The sequence below is a fragment of the Cervus elaphus genome, chromosome 32 (assembly GCF_910594005.1).
Source record: "Cervus elaphus chromosome 32, mCerEla1.1, whole genome shotgun sequence".
NCBI lineage: Eukaryota > Metazoa > Chordata > Mammalia > Artiodactyla > Cervidae > Cervus > Cervus elaphus.
The window spans coordinates 11780079-11801460 of record NC_057846.1 but is presented as its reverse complement, the minus strand read 5'-3'; the positions used below and the strand labels follow the sequence as shown (position 1 = coordinate 11801460).

Genomic DNA, 21382 nt, shown 5'->3' with positions numbered 1-21382 from the left:
TGGTGACAATTTAAAGTACTGGTTTTCTTGTTTCTTTTTTCTTTTTTTTCATTTATTTTTATTAGTTGGAGGCTAATTACTTTACAGTATTGTAGTGGTTTTTGTCATACATTGACATGAATCAGCCATGGATTTACATGTATTCCCCATCCCGATCCCCTCTCCCACCTCCCTCTCTACCCAATCCCTCTGGGTCTTCCCAGTGCACCAGCCCCGAGCACTTGTCTCATGCGTCCAACCTGGGCTGGTGATCTGTTTGTCTTGTTTCTTTACACTTTTATGAGAAGATTGTGCATACTCCTGCAAAGTGGGCGTGCCAGCAATTGTAATGCTGGATTAGCTTTCTCCCTGTGTTCTCGAGGAATTCAAGCAGTCATTCTGTAGAGCTGTATGAATCTTTATTTAGGTATTTGGAACGAGGCATTGTGCTGAGACTGTGGAATAAGGATGCCCATTCCGTGGGGTGTGTTTGTTGTTAAACTGAGCCTGTGCCGCTGTGAGGAGTTCAGCAGAAAATCGATCTGGTGGCTCAGAGTTTAAACACGGAAGCTTGGGCTGAAGGTCTGGCCAGTCTAGTCATTAGCTCCAGGGCTGTGTCTGGCGCCTGCCCTCTGCAGTGCTGCTAAGCATGAGAAGAGCTTGCAGCCTGTCCTTTAGAGCTACCAAGCATCACTAATGTTACAGCATTATGGCATCTGCCTAGTGAGGACCCTCGGACCCCTTAACTGTGAGCCTTCTGAGTTCTTCAGCAGCCCCTGGTACCCTCTTACCAACTGATACACTAGAGCCTGGTGGGCAAGTTGTGAAACTGAAATTTCATAACCCATAAAAATGCTGAATCGTTAACTTAGTAGACCATACTTTTCCCAAAGCACAGAATCTCTTTAATTATTCAAAAATATTATATGATTCAAAAGTCAATACTGTCTTTTTGTGTTTCAATGTGGCAGAGACAGTAGGGTAGTGAGGACGTTAATATAGACAAATGAACATGAAGTGTATCATCTCTGCTTCCTGCCGGGGTGCATATCTGACCTTTCTATGATCTGACTTTCTCCTAAAACAGTAGTTCTCACTTTTTTTAAGTTATGGATTTTATTTGAGAATTGGATGCCAATTTTGAACATGGCCTAAAGAAAAAATGAATACTTTCTAAGAAAATAATTTTCTAGATGATCCTAGGTGTTCCCAGAGTTGCCTAGAATCCATTTACCTCAAATTAGAAATTACTGAACAAGATAATTAAAATCTGGAGGAAAAACTCCCAACCCAATGAAGCTGAAGATTTATTCCCCATATGTAACATTGTCTATCAATTATAATATTCTATTTGCATTTATTCTATTTTATCTAGATCCATTCTTGTTATCTGGGTTTTTGCATTGTTGCCTTAAATGTAAAATGAGGAGCAACTAGGGTTGAAATAATAGTTAATATTTCTAGACCAGCACAGCTCTGAACTTTTTGCATGTGTCAAATCCATTCTACAGATGGGAACACTAAGAACCTAAGACCTTTGCCCACCAGCACAGTCAGCAAGATTCCAACCCTAGGCCTTTCACCCCAGCACTGAGACAGCACAGTGGCTTGGGCTGAGGCTGTTCTATATTTTTCCTCTTGTGCTTTACCAGCTGCTCCCCAAATTTCCTTCCAGCCCATCTGGCCACAAGAGACCTTTGAATAACCATGTTATTGTTCAGTCGATAAGTCATGTCCAACTCTTGTGAATTAAACACTACAGCTTGCCAGGCTTCCCTGCCCTTCACTATCTCCTGGAGTTTGCTCAAAATCTCAGTCATTGAGTCAATGATGCCACCCAACCATCTCATCCTCTGTCACCCCCTTCTTCTCCTGCCCTCAATCTTTCCCAGCATCAGGGTCTTTTTCAATGATCTGGCTCTTTGCATCAGGTCAGCAAAGTTTTGGAGCTTTAGCTTCAGCATCAGTTCAGTTCAGTTCAGTTCAGTCACTCAGTTGTATCCAACTCTTTGCGACCCCATGGATTATAGCACGCCAGGCCTCCCTGTCCATCACCAACTCCCAGAGTTTACTCAAACTCATGCCCATTGAGTCAGTGATGCCATCCAAACATCTCCTCCTCTGTCATCCCCTTCTCCTCCTGCCCCCAATCTTTTCCAGCATCAGGGTCTTCTCTAATGAGTCAGTTCTTCGCATCAGGTGGTCAAAGTATTGGAGTTTCAGCTTCAACATCAGTCCTTCCAATGAATCTTCAGGACTGATTTCCTTTAAGATTGACTGGTCTGATCTTGCTGTCCAAAGGGACTCTCAAGAATCTTCTCCAACACCACAGTTTGAAAGCATCAGTTCTTTGGCACTTACCCTTTTTTATGGTCCAATTCTCACAACCATACATGATTACTGGAAAAACCATAGCTTGGACTATGCAAACTTCTGTCAGCAAAGTGATGTCTCTGGTTTTTAATAAGCTGTCTAGTTTTGGCACAGCTTTTCTTCCAAGAAGTAAGCATCTTTTAGTTTCATGGCTTCAGTTATCATTTACAGTGATATTGGAGCCCAACAAAATAAAGTCTGTCACTATTTCTACCTTTTCCCCATCTATTTGCCATGAAGTGATGGGAGCAGATGCCATGATCTTAGTTTTTTTAATGTTGAGTTTTAAGCCAGCTTTTTCGCTCTCCGCTTTCACCTTCATCAAGAGACTTTTTAGTTCCTCTTCACATTTTGCCTTTAGAGTGGTATTATCTGCATATATGAGGTTGTTGTTATTTTTCCTGGCTATCTTGATTCCAGCTTGTGTTTCATCTAGCCCAGCATTTCACTTGATATACTCTGCATATGAGTTAAATAAGCAGGGTGACGACACGCAGCCTTGTTGTACTCCTTTACCAATGTTGAACCAGTCTGTTGTTCCATCTTTGGTTCTAACTATTGCTTCTTATCCTGCCTGAATACAGGTTTCTCAGGAGGCAGATAAGGTGGTCTGGTATTCCCATCACTTTATGAATTTTCCACAGTTTGTTGTGATCCACACAAAGGCGTTAGCATAGTCAATGAAGCAGATTATTTTTTTTAATCCCCTTGCTTTTTCTATGATCCAGCAAATGTTGGCAATTCGATCTCTGGTTTGTCTGCCTTTTCTAAACCCAGTTTGTACATCTGGAAGTTCTAAAGTCATGTGCTGCTGAAGCCTATCTTAAAGGATTTTGAACATTACCTTGCTAGCGTATGAAATGAGTGCAATTGTATAGCGGTTTGAACATTACCTGGCACTGCCTTTCTTTGGGATTGGAGTGAAAACTGATGTTTTCCAGTCCACAGCCACTGCTAAGTTTTTCAAATTTGCTCACATACTGAGTGCAGCACTTTAACAGCATCATCTTTCAGGACTTGAAATAACTCAGCTGGAATTCCATCACCTCCACTAACTTTGTTTGTAGTAATGCATACTAAGTCTCAATTGTCTTCACATTCCAGAATGTCTGATTTTAGGTGAGTGACCACACCGTCTTGGTTTTCCAGTTTGTTAAGACCTTTTTTGTATAGTTCTGTGTTTCATCGCCACCTCTTCTTAGTATCTTCTGCTTCTGTTAGGTCCATACCATTTCTGTCCTGTACTGTGCCCTTCTTCGCATGAAATGTTGCCTTGATATCTACAATTTTCTTGCACAGATGTCTAGTCTTTCCCATTCTGTTGCTTTCCTCTACTTCTTTGTGTTGTTCACTTAAAAAGTCTTACTTATATCTCCTTGCTATTCTCTGAAACTCTGCATTCAGTTGGGCATATCTTTCTCTTTCTCTTTCACCTTTTGCTTCTCTTTTCTCAGCTATTTGTAAGGTCTCCTCAGACAACCATTTTGCCTTCTTACATTTCTTTTACTTTGGGATGGTTTTGCTCACTGCCTCCTGTATAACGTTATGGATGTCCTTCCATAGTTCTTCAGGCACTTCTGTCCACCATATCTAATCCCTTGAATCTATTTGTCACCTCCACTTTATAATCATAAGGAATTTTATTTAGGTCATACCTGAATGGACTATGTTTCCCCTACTTTCTTCAATTTAAGCCTGAATTTTAAGCAATAAGTTCATGATCTGAGCCACAGTCATTTCCAGGTCTTGGTTTTGCTGACTGTATAGAACTTCTCCATCTTTGGCTGCAAAGAATAGACTCAATCTGACTAACCATATTTCCGAGGGCATTAAAACCCAGCAGATGACCCACGTGGCACCTGGGATTTCTCCTCCCTCCCTTCCCCTCTTTCTCCACATCCAAATAGTGGTAGTTCTGAAGAGTCTGCTTCCCCCAGAGCTCCTCTCTGCCTGGCCTAGAGAAGCCTTCACCTTCACCTCCTGACGACGCCCCTGCCTCCAGGACTGTCGCCCGGGCGGCGGCAGCCCCGGAGTGATCTGTCTGAATTCAGAGCCTCCCCCATCTGTCCCTTAACAGAACTTGAGGCAGCCTGCGGAAGGGTCAGTGTTATTCACTGGCAGACCCTGGGACTTGCCACCCAGCTCACTCGTGTACTTGAGCTTGGGCACACACCTACAGTCCCGGGCACACTGCGCAAGAAGCGGACTTGCCTGGTTCTCTTACCTGCAGGCCTCTCTCTTCACTGCTCCTTACTCACAGCGTGCACCCCCTTTTCTAGACTGCCCCTCCTCATTTTGAACCCCCTCCATGCGGCTCTCTCCACCCTGCTTACTCCCCGGCCGGAGAGGGACCCTGCAGGATCACCATCTGAGCCAGTAAACCTGTCTTCTTATCTCTGTCTCCCCCACTAGCCCGACCTTTTCTTTACAGTGGGGGTTGCCTTAGCCCAGATTCAGCTCTGGGCCTTACTCAGTAAATGTTTGTCAAGCAATCGTGATTTCTTTCAGAGGTGCCTATCTTGATCTCACAGTTTGATTCATTGGCACTCTGTGTCTATCTTTCTTCCTTCAAAATCATAGAAATAAGAATAGCCTATCCCTAGACCAGAGCTGCAGATCCATTCTGAAGATCACGCCCTGGAGGAAGGCCAAGTGAGTTATGAGCATGCTGCTTCACCTTTCCCTAATAAACGCCTGGTTATAAACAGAACTTTGAGTGGACACGGGGCTGAGAACTGCCCTGATCTGCATCCCTTTTTTGAAGAAGTGTCTCTGTCTCTGTGAGATTAGGAGGCACTGTGGGCTTCAGTAGTGTTTAGGGGAGCATGTCTTCAGCAACAGAATTTGAATCCAGATCAGTGTAAGTAGGCAGATTGCGTGCATCTCAGTCATTCAATCGTATCTGACTCTTTGAGACTCGGTGGAGCCTGCCAGGCTCCTCTTTCCATGGGATTCTCCAGGCAAGGATCCTGGAGTGAGTTGCCATTTCAGCATATATTTTCACCTATTGTGTTACTATCAAATAGTAAATTAATATCCCTGGTAAAGTATCTGTTAATATTGAATATTAATGCTTACAGGAAGTATGGTTAGTGTTCTGGGTGTGGACTTCCAGCTTCCAAAGCTGTGAGAAGTACTGATCAATGTTGTCCTTTAAGCCTCTCATCTCTTCTGTTACATCACACAGAGCTGCTAAGACAGCCTGTGCAGGTTGATGCTTTTGTACAGAAGAATTAACTGAAAAATCAATTGACTCCTTGCTATTTTTTGAAGTTACTTTTATAAGTTTAGTTCCATTACAGAACTCTAAATGACAATTCAATTTTAATTACAGTTTCAAGAGGTTCTTTATTAAAAAAAAAAGCCAATGATTCATTTTACGGGAAATTATATTCTTTCATCTTAAAGTCATTTTAAATGGATTATGGAAGGAACTTAAAATTGACACATTTAATTGCTCCAGGAATGGAGATTTGCAATGGATGTCTGAAATCAAGTTCAAAGAATTTCTGAAATTCTGATGACTTGCATTCTTTTTTTTTTTTTAATTTATTTATTTATTTTTTTTGTCATACATTGATATGAATCAGCCATAGATTTACACGTATTCCCCATCCCGATCCCCCCTCCCACCTCCCTCTCCACCCGATTCCTCTGGGTCTTCCCAGTGCACCAGGCCCGAGCACTTGTCTCATGCATCCCACCTGGGCTGGTGATCTGTTTCACCATAAATAGTATACATGCTGTTCTTTTGAAATATCCCACCCTCACATTCTCCCACAGAGTTCAAAAGTCTGTTCTGTATTTCTGTGTCTCTTTTTCCGTTTTGCATATAGGGTTATCGTTACCATCTTTCTAAATTCCATATATATGTGTTAGTATGCTGTAATGTTCTTTATCTTTCTGGCTTACTTCACTCTGTATAAGGGGCTCCAGTTTCATCCATCTCATTAGGACTGATTCAAATGAATTCTTTTTAATGGCTGGGTAATATTCCATGGTGTATATGTACCACAGCTTCCTTATCCATTCATCTGCTGATGGGCATCTAGGTTGCTTCCATGTCCTGGCTATTATAAACAGTGCTGCGATGAACATTGGGGTGCACGTGTCTCTTTCAGATCTGGTTTCCTCAGTGTGTATGCCCAGAGACAAAGATTGAAAAGATACAAGAAATGTTTAATAAAGACCTAGAAGAAATAAAAAAGAGTCAATTAAAAATGAATAATGCAATGAATGAGATCAAAAACACTTTGGAGGGAACCAAGAGTAGACTAACGGAAGCAGAAGATAGGATAAGTGAGATAGAAGATAAAATGGTGGAAATAAATGAAGCAGAGAGGAAAAAAGAAAAAAGGATCAAAAGAAATGAGGACAACCTCAGGGACCTCTGGGACAATGTGAAACGCCCCAACATTCGAATCATAGGAGTTCCAGAAGAAGAAGACAAAAAGAAAGGCCATGAGAAAATACTCGAGGAGATAATAGCTGAAAACTTCCCTAAAATGGGGAAGGAAATAGACTTGCATTCTTTAAGTTTCTGAGCACCTGCTTTTTTACTCTTTGTCATATTTCACTGAATTATCTCCTATGGGACAGTCTTGGGCTTTGGAGCACTTACTCAGTCTTCTTTACACATTCCAGTTCTTTCATTTGAAAATCATGTTGCATCTGTCTTTGTGCACTAGGACATTCAATTGGAAATAAACTTAAGTCATTAGCCTGCCTCACAAACAAGATCCCGGTGCAGATGTTCCTGTTCCATGGCAGGATATTTTGTGGAGTGTTAAGATGCTCAGTCATGACAGCCTCATGTTCCTACTCTTTTGGAGTCATATATTCACATGTGTTTCTCATGGGTTTCTTAACATCTGTAAGCATAATTAATAATAAATATTGTACTTTGACAACATAGTGTGGTTGTTACTAGACCACCTGAGGTTCAAATCCCAGCTCTGTCAACCACCCACCCTGCCCCATGTGATCTTGAGCAGGTTAATTAACCTGCCTCAGCTTCCTCATCTGTAAAATGGACTTACCATTGATACTGACCTCATGGAATTGTTTTCTTTATTTAATGATATAATACTTATAAAAATGCCTTCAGTTCAAGTGACAAATAGACCAAAAGAAGAATAGATTGCTGTACCCAGACAGGCAAAGTCTTATACTTTTTATCTACCCGTTTGTTGTTCAGTTGCTGAGTCGTGTCCAACTCTTTGCAACTCCTATGGACTGCAGCATACCAGGCTTCCCTGTCCTTCACTATGTCCCGGAGCTTGCTCAGACTCACGTCCATTGAGTCAGTGATGCCATCCAACCACATCATCCTTTGTCTTACCCTTCTCCTCCTGCCTTCAGTCTTTCCCAGCATCATAAGTACTTATTTGATCTTCCAGTGTGTTCCTCTAGACTGGGAATTCTAGAATTTGTTTACATGTCCATTTTCACACTATGACTCTTTCCTTTAGAATCTTTGGATTCACTGTTTACTTTTAGTGTGTGTCCTCTTTTCCAAACAGCCATCTATCAGGTCACCTCTGTGCTCCAAGCTCTCCAGGAATCCTGGTTCCATGACTCCCAGACACCCCCTGACATCCAGCCCAGTCTGTGTTTGCAGCCAGATCTAAGTTCTCCCAAATGTTCCCCTGCTTCAGTCATGCCCATAAGGCCCATAAAGCCACTTGTGCTTCTTTCTTAACGTTTTCTCCCCCATTTCCCATAAAACCCCCCTTTATATCCTTTTGGAGGGAAAGGTAAGGGCAGGGAAACCAAGTTCTCCTGTGTTTTCTCCCTGATTCTCTTCCTGACTGTCATATGTGGGGACATCCTGAGATTCAAGGGCACAAATCATCTGGAGCTGACCCTGAATCTCCAGCTTTTTCCTTCCATCATCAGGCCAGGGAAGCCCCACTCCTGGTACAGAGGAGGACTTCAGTTATTTTCAGAGAGAGACTGGGCAGTTGGAGATTTATGATTATGAAGACGGGCATGCCAGGGACATTGCCAAAGCTGTGTGACCCTCAGGAGGCCCCCCCTTAAACTGAACTCTGCCCCCCTCTCACCCCCATTACGTGCAGGCATTTTACTTATTTTCAGTTTCCAATTTGATCATTACTCTTCACACTCAGGCTTGTTTTGTTGGAATTTTAAAACTCACTGTGCTTATCACATAGTGTGGCTGATAAGTTATTTCATGCAGAGTCACATGGAGCGTTCTTGTCACACAAGCTTACACACACACACACACACACACACATGCATGCAAACACACACAGACACTCAGGGCAATTTTATCTTGTTATGGTTGTTTTAGACACTTAGAGTTTTAGAGGTTAGCCTAACACATTCACTTTCATTGGTAAGGAAACTGGTGCTGAGAGTCTAGGTGACTTTCTCTGAGTTGGCAGAAAGTTGAGGGCTATATGTGTTTTCGTTTTTACTCTGATTTAAGTTCTTTATGCAAATTTGGGTCTGGAGGTGAACTGCCCTCTCCTTTCATCAGGAAAAGGGGAAAAGAATGTATTTTCTGCCATCAAAGCGACTGACAGTCAGACAGGCTCAGGACTGTGACACAGCAGTGGGGGACTCGGTGATCTGGTCCATGGTGAAAATCCTCTTTAAATGCATCCAGGCTGAGGCCACGGAATGCCGGCAGGGGGAATTGCGTGGACATCACTGTGGAGTCAGCACATTGGGGTCGGCAGGGGTGCTTCACGAGGCAGAGCTGGGGCTTGGAGAGGCAACCATCCAGGGGTCAAACAGGCTTATCTGTTTCACCCTAGAACTCTTTGCAGGATAGGAGGAAGAGGGAGTCTACTAAAAGAAACAAGAAAATCTTGAAAATGGGATGAATGGGGATATCTTTCCTGACCAGTTGGTAAAACAGTGAAAAGAAGTCATTAGTCTATGAAAGCAATATGTTATCAGCAGACATACATTGAGAGAGAAGAGGGCTGCCATGATTTTAAAGTTTTTATTTATTAAAAACAGTAATTCCACTTTTGAATCCTCTTTCTTTTTTTTAATGTCCTGTTTATTTTAGCTGAATGTGGAGCAAGTGTCAAAGGAAATGAAGGAACGTTACTGTCTCCAAATTTCCCATCAAACTATGATAATAACCATGAGTGTATCTATAAAATTGAAACGGAAGCTGGCAAGGGGATCCATCTCAGAGCACGAAGCTTTCAGCTGTTTGAAGGAGATATTCTGAAGGTAAAAATAATTTTCTTTAATAGAACTCCATCTTTCCTTCGCAAGGAATAAATAGGATCTTGATCCAGCTATATCCTAGATATAGATATATACCTATATATATACCTATATCTTTATGTATACACATTTTTCCCAATTTGCTTGCCCAACTGGTTTGAAATAGTGGTCTCTATCATCATGTGTATGTGGACTTTAAAATATCTCAGTCTGTAATGCTGGATCTGAAGTGCATTAGCTGTGTATCTTAGGCATATTTTTTTAAGATTTTTAAACCTTAGTTTTCTTATACATAAAAGCATGCAATGGTACCTACCTTTTTTGTGATGTTTTGAGGATTAAATAATATAATATAGATACATATTTGTAGCCTTGTGCCTAGCCCACACTAGGAGTTGTATTAGTAAAATCTTGCAGGATCCTCAGACCATCCCTTTCTGCGGTCCCTCTTGATTTGCAAATGTGGTCACGACAGAGCATCCTTCAGAGCTGGAAGGATCTTGATATGACAGTGGAAACAAACCTGGCCACTGTCCTGGGACCACAAAGCCGGGTGTATGTGGAGAAGCTACACCAGGAGGAGGCAGTCTCACACACAAGGCTGAGCTATGTTCACAGAACTCTGGGGTGTCTGAGGCATGGGGCCAGCCACAAGGGTCAGTGAAGTAGGTGATTCTTAGCCTCAGAGCCTCGGGGAGCTGCTCTGGGGCAGAGGGCTGGGGGTTCAGACCTGCACACCACTCATTCCAGATGGACTCAGGAAAATGGGCAGAGAAATGGATCCAGGGCACCAGGTCTTGCCTTGATCTAAAAATTTTAGCTCCAACTGCAAGTGCCACCAAGCTCCTTCTGAAATACTTCCCGTATCTCCTGAAACTATGTCAGGAAACTGGGGACCTCCCTGGGTCTAGGGCCTGAGTAGTTGGCACTTGCAGCCTGAGCCTCAGAGAAAGAGAGTGGCTTTGAGCAACAGAGACCACACTGGCCACCATCCAGCCTGTCCACAGCTGGTTCCGGGGGACTGAGCACCCTGTCCACCGTCACAGCTGGTTTACAAGAGGGACACGTCTCATTCCCTTTCTGAAGTCCGAGGGTGCCCAGTCACATGTTCTTCTACGCAGATACGCACAGCGTTCCAGCTCAGGGCCAGTTAACGTGACTCACTCGAAGCTGTGAGCATTGAGAAGCTATGCAAAGAGCCTACTACCGGGTGGGCCCCAGTGCCCTCCAAGGGTGTTCTCTGTTTGCGTAGTGGATGAAGGGGATGCTGGCAGTTTCTATCATGTGCACAAGTCTAGAGAAGCTTCCAGACGCAAGTGCTCCCTTCGTCCAAGTCCACCCTTGACCACAGTTCTAGGCCATAATCTAGAAGACAGATTTTATTTTAGCTGTTCTTTCATTGTAATGGTCTTTCAAAAGAGCTCATGTTGGCAGCATGAGTCACTGTAATTGAGAAGTGATTTTCAGGTATAAACTAAAATATCCTCACTGATCTAGAAAAAGTTAAAGTTGAATCATACAAAACTGTTTTCTTTGCTAACCTCCCACTCAAGATGTCAGCAAATTTGGGAAATACAGCAGTGGTCACAGGACTGGAAAACATCTGTTTTTACTCCAATCCCAAAGAACGGCAATACCAGATAATACTCAGACTATCATACAGCTACACTCATTTCACACACTAGCAAGGCCATGCTCAAAATCCTTCAAGCTAGTCTTCAAAGTATGTGAATCAAGAGCTTCCAGATGTACAGGCTGGGTTCAGAAAAGGCAGAGGAAGCAGAGATCAAACTGCCAACATCCACTGGATCAAAGAAAAAGCAAGGGATTCCCCCCAAAACATCTACTTCTGCTTTATTGACTACACTAAAGCCTTTGACTGTGTGGATCACAACAAATGTGAAAAGCTCTTAAAGAGATGGAAATATTAAACCACCTTACCTGTCATAGTGTACAGTGAACGGTGCCGGATTCCTGATCTCCGAAAAAGTTTTAGCTTCAGGACCAGGGACCAGGCTTGATCACTCAAGAGCTTTTGTGTAGCAGAGTTTTATTAAAGTATCTAAAGGAATAGAGAAAGCTTCTGACACAGACATGAGAAGGGGAACAGAGAGTGCTCCCTCGCTAGTCTAAGCAATGGAGTTGTATACTTTTTAAGTGGTTATTATAATAAATCAAAAGAATGTCTCAAGGTTGTAAAGATCTTACTAGACCCACTCCCATAATTTACATTTAAAGATGACAGAATTAGAACTAACAGTATAAAGATCTTACAGGACCCACTCCCATAATATACATTCTAAGATAAAAGGATTAGTCAGAAGGTTTTCAAGAAGGAGAAGCTGTCCTCAAGCAGGATACATTGTTGTAATATAATCCTTCGTACAGAGTTTGAACTGAGTTGTTTGTTGTGTAATCATCAGTTCCAGGCTTAAAGAAAAAAAAAAAATATTATGTGACTAAGACTAAGGAATGTAGAGGGGAGAAAGGCTTTTGTCCTTTCCTCCTCCTTGAGAATTCCAGGCCCAATCTCCTCCTCCGGGACCCCGGATTTTTATCAACCTAGCTAAGAATTGACTCTGTCACCTGTATCCTGAGAAACTTGTATGTGGGTCAAGAAGCAACCTTTAGAACCAGACATGGAAAAACAGACTGCTTCAAAATTGAGGAAGGTGTATGACAAGGCTGTATATTGTCACCCTGCTTATTTAACTTCTATGTAGAGTACATCATGCAAAATGATGGGCTGGATGAATCACAAGCTGAAATTAAGATTGCCAAGAGAAATATCAACAGCCTCAGATAGGCAGATGATACCACTCTAATGACCAAAAGTAAAGAGGAACTGAAGAGCCACTTGCTGAGGGTGAAAGAGGAGAGTGAAAGAGCTGGCTTAAAACTCAGCATTCAAAAAACTAAGATCATGGCATCCATTCCTATCACTTCATGGCAAATAGAAGGGGAAAAGGTGGAAACAGTGACAGATTTTATTTTCTGGGTCTCCAAAATCACTGCAGACTTTGACTTCAGCCACAAAATTAAAAGATGCTTGCTCCTTGGAAGAGGAGCTATACCAAACCTAGACAGCATGTTCAAAAGTAGAGACATCACTTTGCCAACAAAGGTCCGTATAGTCAAAGCTATGGTTTCTCCAGTAGTCATGTATGGATATGAGAGTTGGACTGTAAAGAAAGCTGAGCACCAAAGAATCAATGCTTTCTAGTTGTTGTGCTGGAGAAGATTCTTGAGAATCCCTTGGACAGCAAGGAGATCAAACCACTCAATCCTAAAGGAAACCAATCCTGAATATTCGTTTGAAGGACTGATGCTGAAGCTGAAGTTCCAATACTCTGAAGTTTCAGTACCTGATGTGAAGGCCACCTCATTGGAAAAGACCCTGATATTGGTAAAGACTGAAGGAAAGGAAGAAGTGGGTAGCAGAGGATGAGATTGTTAAACAGCATCCCCAGCTCAATGGGCATGAATCTGAGCAAACTCCATGAGACAATGAAGGACAGCGAGGCCTGGCATACTGCAGTCCATTAGGTCACAAAGAGTTGGACATAGTTTAGCAACTCAGCACAGCATAACATACAGCCTTTAAGACAAACTTTTAAGAACAATTAATATACTTGGTGCAGGTGACTGATTAGAGACACTGCATTAAATATACACTGATGAGTATTATTAGAATGGAAGGAAGCAGATCATGTGCATTTGTGATTGTGTTCTGTTTAAACTTGTTGATTATAATAAAGAATCAGAACAAAATCTTGCTTACCACATTTAATCCCAGAAAAACTGTCAGTTATCTGAAGTGCTGAGATATTTTGCAAGCAAATATTTTATTGAACATGCTAATAAATATCAAAGTTTTAAATTTCCTGTGGGAGTATCTTAATTTTAATTAATTTTATTGGCATATAGTTGTGTAGTTTCTACTGTCCAGTAATGTGAATCAGTTATATGTATACATATATCCACTATTGATACTATATTTAAAATAGATAAGTAATGAGAACCTCCTGTGTAACTCAGCTAATGCTATGCTCTTTGGCAACCTAAATGGGAGGGAAATCCAAAAAAGGGGATATAGGTATAGAGATTATCTTAATTTTTGATCTTAAATGCTGTTTACATTGCCCCCATATAAATAGTATGATCCAATCACAAAGGCCACAATTTTTATGTATACAGCCTCCCACACATATAAACATGATGTTTCCTTGTTTTGAATGGAAAAATCGTGTAAGAGAAGTATATTAGTAGTTCTAAGAAGAATGCCATGGTAAAATATGTAGTGGAAAGAGAGGTTAGTTTTGGAAACAGCTCTGGGGCGTAGCGTCTGCAGGCCTAGGGATGGTTTCGGCATTGTCATTCCAGGATTCCTTGCGATGTTTTCTAGAATTAAAAACCAGTGCTTTTGCCCTCCAACACTATCTGGGTTGTTGCTTGTGATACATGCGAAGCATGAATCCAGATTTTCAACTTGAGAGAACTGACAACATAATATCCACACTAGTCAGTTACTTCTTCATTCAGAGATTTGCACTGTCAAACCCAGTGCTAACTGCTGATGATGTAGACAGATAAGACAGAATTACTCTTCTGCAGAAGCTTGTAGTTCAGCATGGCAGCGGGTCGTTTTCTGTGGTTGTAGCTGAGAGGGTCCTGGGCACTAGCCACCGTCTGTGTGAGCTATTAAATCTCAGAGAAAAATAAATAAATAAATAAATCTCAGAGAAGCACTCAGACAAGCCAGAACCAATGGAGGTGACCAGCAGATGATGCCTCAGAGCTTTGAGGACCAGACCTAAGCGTGTGTTTATCTGCTTTAATGCCCCCTCCTCTCTACATATTCTTGTGGATCACATGGCATGTGGGGTAACGTAAGACCTTGCTGGAGAGGCCTGGACACTTTACTTTCAGCCAGAATGCTCTGGATTTAAAAGTCTGTATAATCTGAGTGTCAGAAACTAAAGCATCTACATTAAGCCAAAGAATGATTTGTCCAGTAGTAGCTTGACACTAATAAAGGGTATTTGATTCTCCTACTCGAGCATGTATAGAATTAAAATGCAATCCAATCATGATCCATAAAATTAGTTCTTCCCAATGAGTCCTCTCCATTTAGGAGTGTGTGAAAGTGTATGTCAGTCTGTCGAGCAGCATTCGCGGTTTCCATGCACATCAGAAGAGTGATGGGAGAAGAAGAGGAAGAGTGAATCTCTGTGAGGGAACTAGATAGCTCTGGCGGAGGGGTGGGGGGGGAGTGGCGCTACCAAGTATTGTGATATGCTTTATTTAGTTAGGATTTTTTCATCAGGAAAAGCTGAATGTTCTCCAGTATGATGTGATACATTTGCATTCTTTCTTCTAAAAAGCCCACATCCATACCAGTGCTTCTTTGCCATGAACATTCACAATGTTCCAAGAGGCAAGTGGCCGAGTCTCTTCCATTAAGCGTTCCAGTGTTGACCACTTACTGGTGGTGTGAGGGCTCAATACTGAGCTCCACTAAAACGTGAACACGGTTTTTCCAGCATTAGGAAGGTTCTGTCCACGCCTTAAGACCGTTTGACACAGTCCCCTCTGGGGCAATGTGGCTGGCGCCCCTGTGCTCCCAGTGTGGGCCTGAGAAGGCGCCGCTTCCTCTCCCTCGGGGCTTCCCTGGTGCCTCACATGGGAAAGAACCCTCCTGCGGTGCAGGGGACCCGGGCTGAGTCTGTGAGTGAGCAGGATCCCCTGGAGGGGGAGATGGCTCCCCACTCCAGCGTTCTTGCCTGGAGAATCCCATGGACCCAGGATCCTGGCAGTGTACAGGTCAAGGGGTTGCAAAGAGTCAGATACAACTGAGCGACTCACACTTTCACACTTTCCCTCACCTGTGATGTCTACTCAGAACCAAGCCCAGTCCACTTGCCTCCCAGACACTCAGGATGCCCACTCAGGCTGTACACCCTCCTAGAAAGACAGAGTCAACCTCGAAGTGCTTCAGAGCAAGACCAGACACTGATTCCCATTATGGCAAATTCAAAGCTGAAGTCGCCGCACGCACAGGGATGGGAAAGTGGGACAAGGCTTCGGAGCCACAGCCTGTGGCACGTTCCGATGGGAGAGGGGACATCCGCAGAGAACCGCGACACGCGCTTTCAAACTCTGTACACGGATTGGGAAGAGGATGTAGTAGCCCCTGGGACCGGGAAATGCAAACGCATAGTGATTCCATTTTACATAAACAGAGAGAACTCAGCATGATGCAGATAAATGACCTGGACACAAATGGCATCTTTTGTCTTTAAGGTAAAGGTGAAAGTTAGAGAAAAAAGCATGGCTTGGCAGTGTCCACTCAGCTTTCTATAAACTGTGTAGCTCTCTAAAGAACTGCATAAAATCGTGTGTTTGAAAGTCTGGATTTCTTGTTAAAATTGCTGGCGTATGAACAGTGACGAGGGTGCCCGTGCTGTGGGTTTCCTCAGGTCTACGATGGAAAGGACAGCTCGTCGCGGCCCCTGGGCGCCTTCACGAGGAACGAGCTGCTGGGGCTTGTCCTGAATAGCACCTCCAACCACCTGTGGCTGGAGTTCAACTCCAATGGATCCGACACGGACCAGGGCTTCCAGCTCACCTACACCAGTAAGTGCCGTGCGGGCTCACCCTTTCACCTTCCTTTTACTTTCTCAGGATACAGCTGTTACTTCACTCATATGGTATCTTTTAAATATCAATTTTTTTTCCCACTGGGCCCCCTCCTGTGTTTTTGGATCTCTGTTTAATTCTGTGAATTGTTGAACAGGCAGTAAATTTAGACACATTACCAGAAGCAGGAGTTTGAAGCATATTTATTTAGACATATTCAAATTCTCTTAACATGGCTGTACTTGGAAAGAAAACATCATGACATTGAAGAGATATTAGGGATAAAATGATTGTGATTTAATGCACCTGACAAAAATTCATAGACATATGTATGAAAGACTTTGAATGAATGATACAATTAATAGTCTTTGAATGCCTACCAGACATCAATACTTTTCTTTTATATCTATTACATTCTATACATTATGTAATATAGATTACATGTGTATAAAATATAATAAATAATTTATACATATAAATGCACAGGTACACACGTATGGGTGTGTGTATATATATGTATCTCAACTCTGTGTTGTAAGCACTTTCTTCTCACAGCTAATTTCCTATGAGAAAACTAAACAAAGTAATTGCAGCGTGTGTCCAAGTTATCAGGTAATGAGTCAGTGGAACCAGGATTGGCTCTGTAGCTCACAGTTTTTGTGTTTTTTAAAACTTTTTAAAGTAAGTATAAACCAGTTAGCAATGTTGTGATAGTTTCAGGCGAAAAGCAGAAGGACTCATCCATATATGTGTGTGTGTGTGTGTGTGTGTGTGTGTGTGTGTGTGTCCACTGTCCCCCAAACTCAAACTCCCCCCCCATCCAGGCTGCCACATAACATTGAGCAGAGTTCCCTGTGCTATACAGTAGGTCCTTGTTGGTTGTCCATTTTAAATGTAGCACTGTGTGCATGCCCATCGCAAACTCCCTAACTATCCCTTCCCTCCATCACTCACCCCTGGCAACCACAGGATTGTTCTCTAAGTCTGTGGAGCTCACAGTTTTAAGCAGTATTCTTGTGCCCCCTATAAATATAATTAAGTTAATACGGAAATGCCTTTTTTTTTTTTTTTTTTGGAAATGCCTTTTTTAAAAGAAAGATGAATTTGAACAAGACAAAGGAAGGTAAAATAAAGGAGGAGAAGTTGTGCTTCCACAAAGAGAAGCTGGCAGCGTGATAACTGTCATTTTTAGCATTTTTAGTTCCAGAAAAATAAACTTTAAAAAGTAGCTATTTGGTATGGGTAACTAATTAAAATTGAGTAGTAAATTAACTAAAATGCTTAAAATCTACAAGACAGCCCAATTCTTCACCAATCTGATGGTTAAAAATCTTTGTGATACCAAATACTATGACATAGGAAATTAAAATTTTTGGATTTTTGAGCATGAAAGTATGTTAATGATTATCAAGATTGATTCCTTATTTGACAGATAAGCAAATGAAGGCCTGAAAAAGATAATAACTATCCCAGACACAAAGCTAACCCAGATACCTTAAAGGAAGATTAATTGCCTCAAATCCCCCTTGGTAGGTGAAATTGTATTTGAAGAATTATAAGCCTTTGGGAAAAACAGCATTACGGTCTCATGGACATGATGAGAAAGCAAATGTTTCACTTTCATAAAAATAACCATTTAAAAGGCTCCATGAAGTGAAAGCATATTAGTTATATTGTATGCAAATAAATTACTAGCAATTATATTACAAAATAAAGGTATGGTTATAATTTTTGTTTACTAGAATTCTATTTCAGAATTTTATGCTCAAAAAAGTTTCAAAGAGCTCTTGTCAAGTCAGTTTGCTCCACTTGCAGATAAAATGTAAACCATCCTGATCTCTTTTTATTCCTACTGTGAGTTTTTCATCAAATGCTCATCAGATGTAACTTATTGCTTGTATGTGTCAATACTTGCTTCCCAGCTCTTACACTGGTCTTGCAGCTTAGAGGAGCATGGGTACTTCAGAAGGAGAACAGTGTGAACACTCTCCTGGTAACTTTCTGAGTTTAGTGGAATAAGGGCAAGCCCCGGGACACCTGGATTTCCTCCACCTCTTGTGTTGCTCTAGCTTCTCTGACAAATCGTGCTTCTTACGACGCTTTGTCAACGAAGAGCTGAAAACCTCTCCTCTCTCTCCTGTGCATCTTCACGACTGAATTCTTGGTGCCGCCCTGGTGTGGGGCTTACTAAGCTTCATAGAAATGTATCATGTTTGATACTTTATACCACATTATTTCTCAACCCTAGTTACTCTGTCCTATTTTCCCTCTAATGATTTCAAAGGAGAGAATTTCTTTAAAAAAAAAGAAACTTTTTATTTTATATTAGAGCATAGCTGATTAACAATGTTGTAATAGTTTCAGGTGAACAGAGAAGGGACTCGGCCACACACATATCCATTCTCTGCCAAACTCCCCTCCCATCCCGGCTGCCACATAGCATTGAGCAGAGTTCTCTGTGCTATACAGTAGGTCCTTGTTGGTTATTCATTTTAAGCACAGTAGTTTGTACATGTCCATCCCAAACTCCCTAACCATCCCTTCCCCTTATCCTTCTCCCCGCAACCTAAATTTGTTCTTTAAGTCTCTGAGTCTCTTTTTGTTTTATAAGTCCATTTGCATCATTTCTTTTTAGATGTCACATATAAGGAATGACATATGGCATTTCTGCTTCCCTGTCTGACTTACCTCACTCAGTATGATAATCTCTAGGTCCATCCATGGTGCTGCAAATGGCATCATGTTATTCTTTGTAAAGGCTGAGTAAAATTCCATTGAATATTGTGCTATATATATATCACATCTTCTTTATCCATTTCTCTGTCAATGATTATTTAGGCTGCTTCTGTGCCTCAGCTATTGTGAGCAGTACTAGAGTGAGCACTGGGGTGCATGTAGAAGAACAGTAACTTTCCATTTATGAACATTCATTTCATATAGTCTCATGGTCATGCAAAAGACATCAGGAAGCAAATTCACACCTGTTGGGGTTTATAGTCACTTACTGAGATGGGGGCTACTGAACTGTTTCCAGAGTTCTGACGTCCCCTTTATTTTCCCAGTGGCAATGAAGAAAGCCCATATACCCTAAGAACCTGTGACTGGGGTGACGTTAGAGGTTGTAGGCGTCATCTGTGTGTCATGCTCACCTTCCCTTGTCAAGAAGAGTGGCTTTGATGTGTTATTCCAGTCCCTCCAGCCAGCACGTGATGTTTGTCCCTCTTTCTCCATGTCACTGTCCAGTCTGTTAGAACCTTGGCTTCTCCTCCCATTTCTGAGTGACTTTGAGAAACTTTGAAGCCATGGATCTATTCCTGGGCACTTTCCAATTATGTGAACTTTATTTATTTATTTATTTTAACACAGCAGCACAAACTTTCTAAAAGAATAAGAAAGAAATACTGGTGACAGTCAGCATTCATTTAGCTCTTAGGTGAATCAACTTGACGGAGTAGCTCTCTTTCCTGCCTGTTTTCCCTCTTGGCCTTCACCTTCAACAACACAGATGCTCCCTGGGTACAAGTCTTGTTTCTGGGATTTTCCTGGAGCTAGAACACACTGCCAGATGGAAAAAAGGTATTGGTAATACAGAATGGATGGTGCTAATGGTTATAATCAAAATTTAATAATTTCTCTTTAAATTCTTAGATTTAAACACTCAGTAATTAAAAAATTCCAAGCTCATTCAATATGATTGAATACCCTCATCAACTCTTCATCTGTAAAGGTGGTTTGGAAATAATTTTGTTGTTGTTGTTCAATTGCTAAATCATGTAACCAACCCAATGGACCACAGCAAACCAAGCTTCCCTGTCCTTCACTGGCTCCTTGAGTTTGCTCAAACTCATGTCTATTAATTCAGTGATGTCATTCAACCATCTTATCCTCCATTGCCCCCTCATCCTCCTGCCCTCAGTCTTTACAACATCATGGTCTTTTCCAATGAGTTGGCTCTTCGAATCAGGTGGCCAAAGTGTTTGAGCTTCAGCTTCAGCATCACTCCCTCTAATGAATATTCAGGGTTGATTTCCTAAGGTTGACCGGTTTGATCTCCTTGCTGTAAGGGACTCTCAAGAGTCTTCTCCAATACCACAGTTCGAAAGCATCAGTTCTTTGGTGCTCAGGTTTCTTTATGGCCCAACTGTCACATCTGTGTATGACTACTGAAAAAACCATAACTTTGACTATGCAGACCTTTGTTGGTAAAGTGATGCCTTTGCTTTTTAATAAGGTGTCTAGGTTTGTCATAGCTTTTCTTGCAAGGAGTGTCTTTTAATCTGTGGCTGTAGTTGCCATCCACAGTGATTTTGGAGTCCAGGAGAAGAAATGGTCAAAAACTATTTTGAACAAATTATTAAAGCTTAAGACTGTTGGAAGACATGTTCAACTATTTTCAAAAGACTGTTGTAATTGCCTCTTGCTAGTTAATTGCATTACTTAAGGAAACATTCATATTTAAATGTTTCAAATCCATAATTAATCTACACACAAGTGGATTAGAAAATGTCAACAGACAGTAAATATATAGCTTAATAACATCTTGAAGGTTTTCAAATGAGTACAAATTATATTTGTATATCCTTTAATATTTAGAGCATACTCCCCAGTATCTTATAATTTTACCATCTTGGCAATTCTGGGTCTTGATAAATAGCCCCTTTAACTCTCCTTCATAAATTAGAAGCTTTTAATTTTCCAAATCTGTAAGTGCTCTGCTGAAACATCCACATCCAGGTTGCTACAACCGGGAACCAATCCAGGTCTTCTCAACGAAGCTCAACACTGTCAACGGCCTTGTTTTAAAATATTTTAGATGATCTCACTGATGAGTTCCACATTAATTGACTGATATTTATATATGTAAAGGCACTGGCAAGGAAGGAAAGCCAGGCATCTTTGGGACAAGTAGGAATAAGTGTATTAGTACCCACTTAATGAGCAAGTGCCAGTTTCTGAGTAGGAAGTTAGAGCAGCGTACAGCTGGGAGGGCAATATCTGGTTAAAAAAAAAATTGTGTTTTCTTACAGATTTGTCCATTTTCATAATAGCTGATAGTCTTCTAATGCTGCAATTATGTCAAATAGAAGCATAACCCATAAGCTTTTCCAGACCAAGAAGTGTAGGTGCTTGTTTTTTAATTCCCCTCTGTACCTTGCACAGGTGTTTGATCTGTACTGTA

General features: G+C 41.6%; 1 protein-coding gene across 1 annotated transcript in view; it reads left to right on the top strand.

The window, feature by feature from the left end:
• The window catches only part of CSMD1 (CUB and Sushi multiple domains 1), a 2014689-nt gene that overhangs the window by 1656626 nt on the left and 336681 nt on the right, over window positions 1-21382 (top strand). The window contains exons 22-23 of the mRNA XM_043893675.1: window positions 9398-9567; window positions 16044-16200. Of these exons, the coding sequence (XP_043749610.1) occupies window positions 9398-9567; window positions 16044-16200 (327 nt within the window). The remainder of the gene's footprint in view (window positions 1-9397; window positions 9568-16043; window positions 16201-21382) is intronic.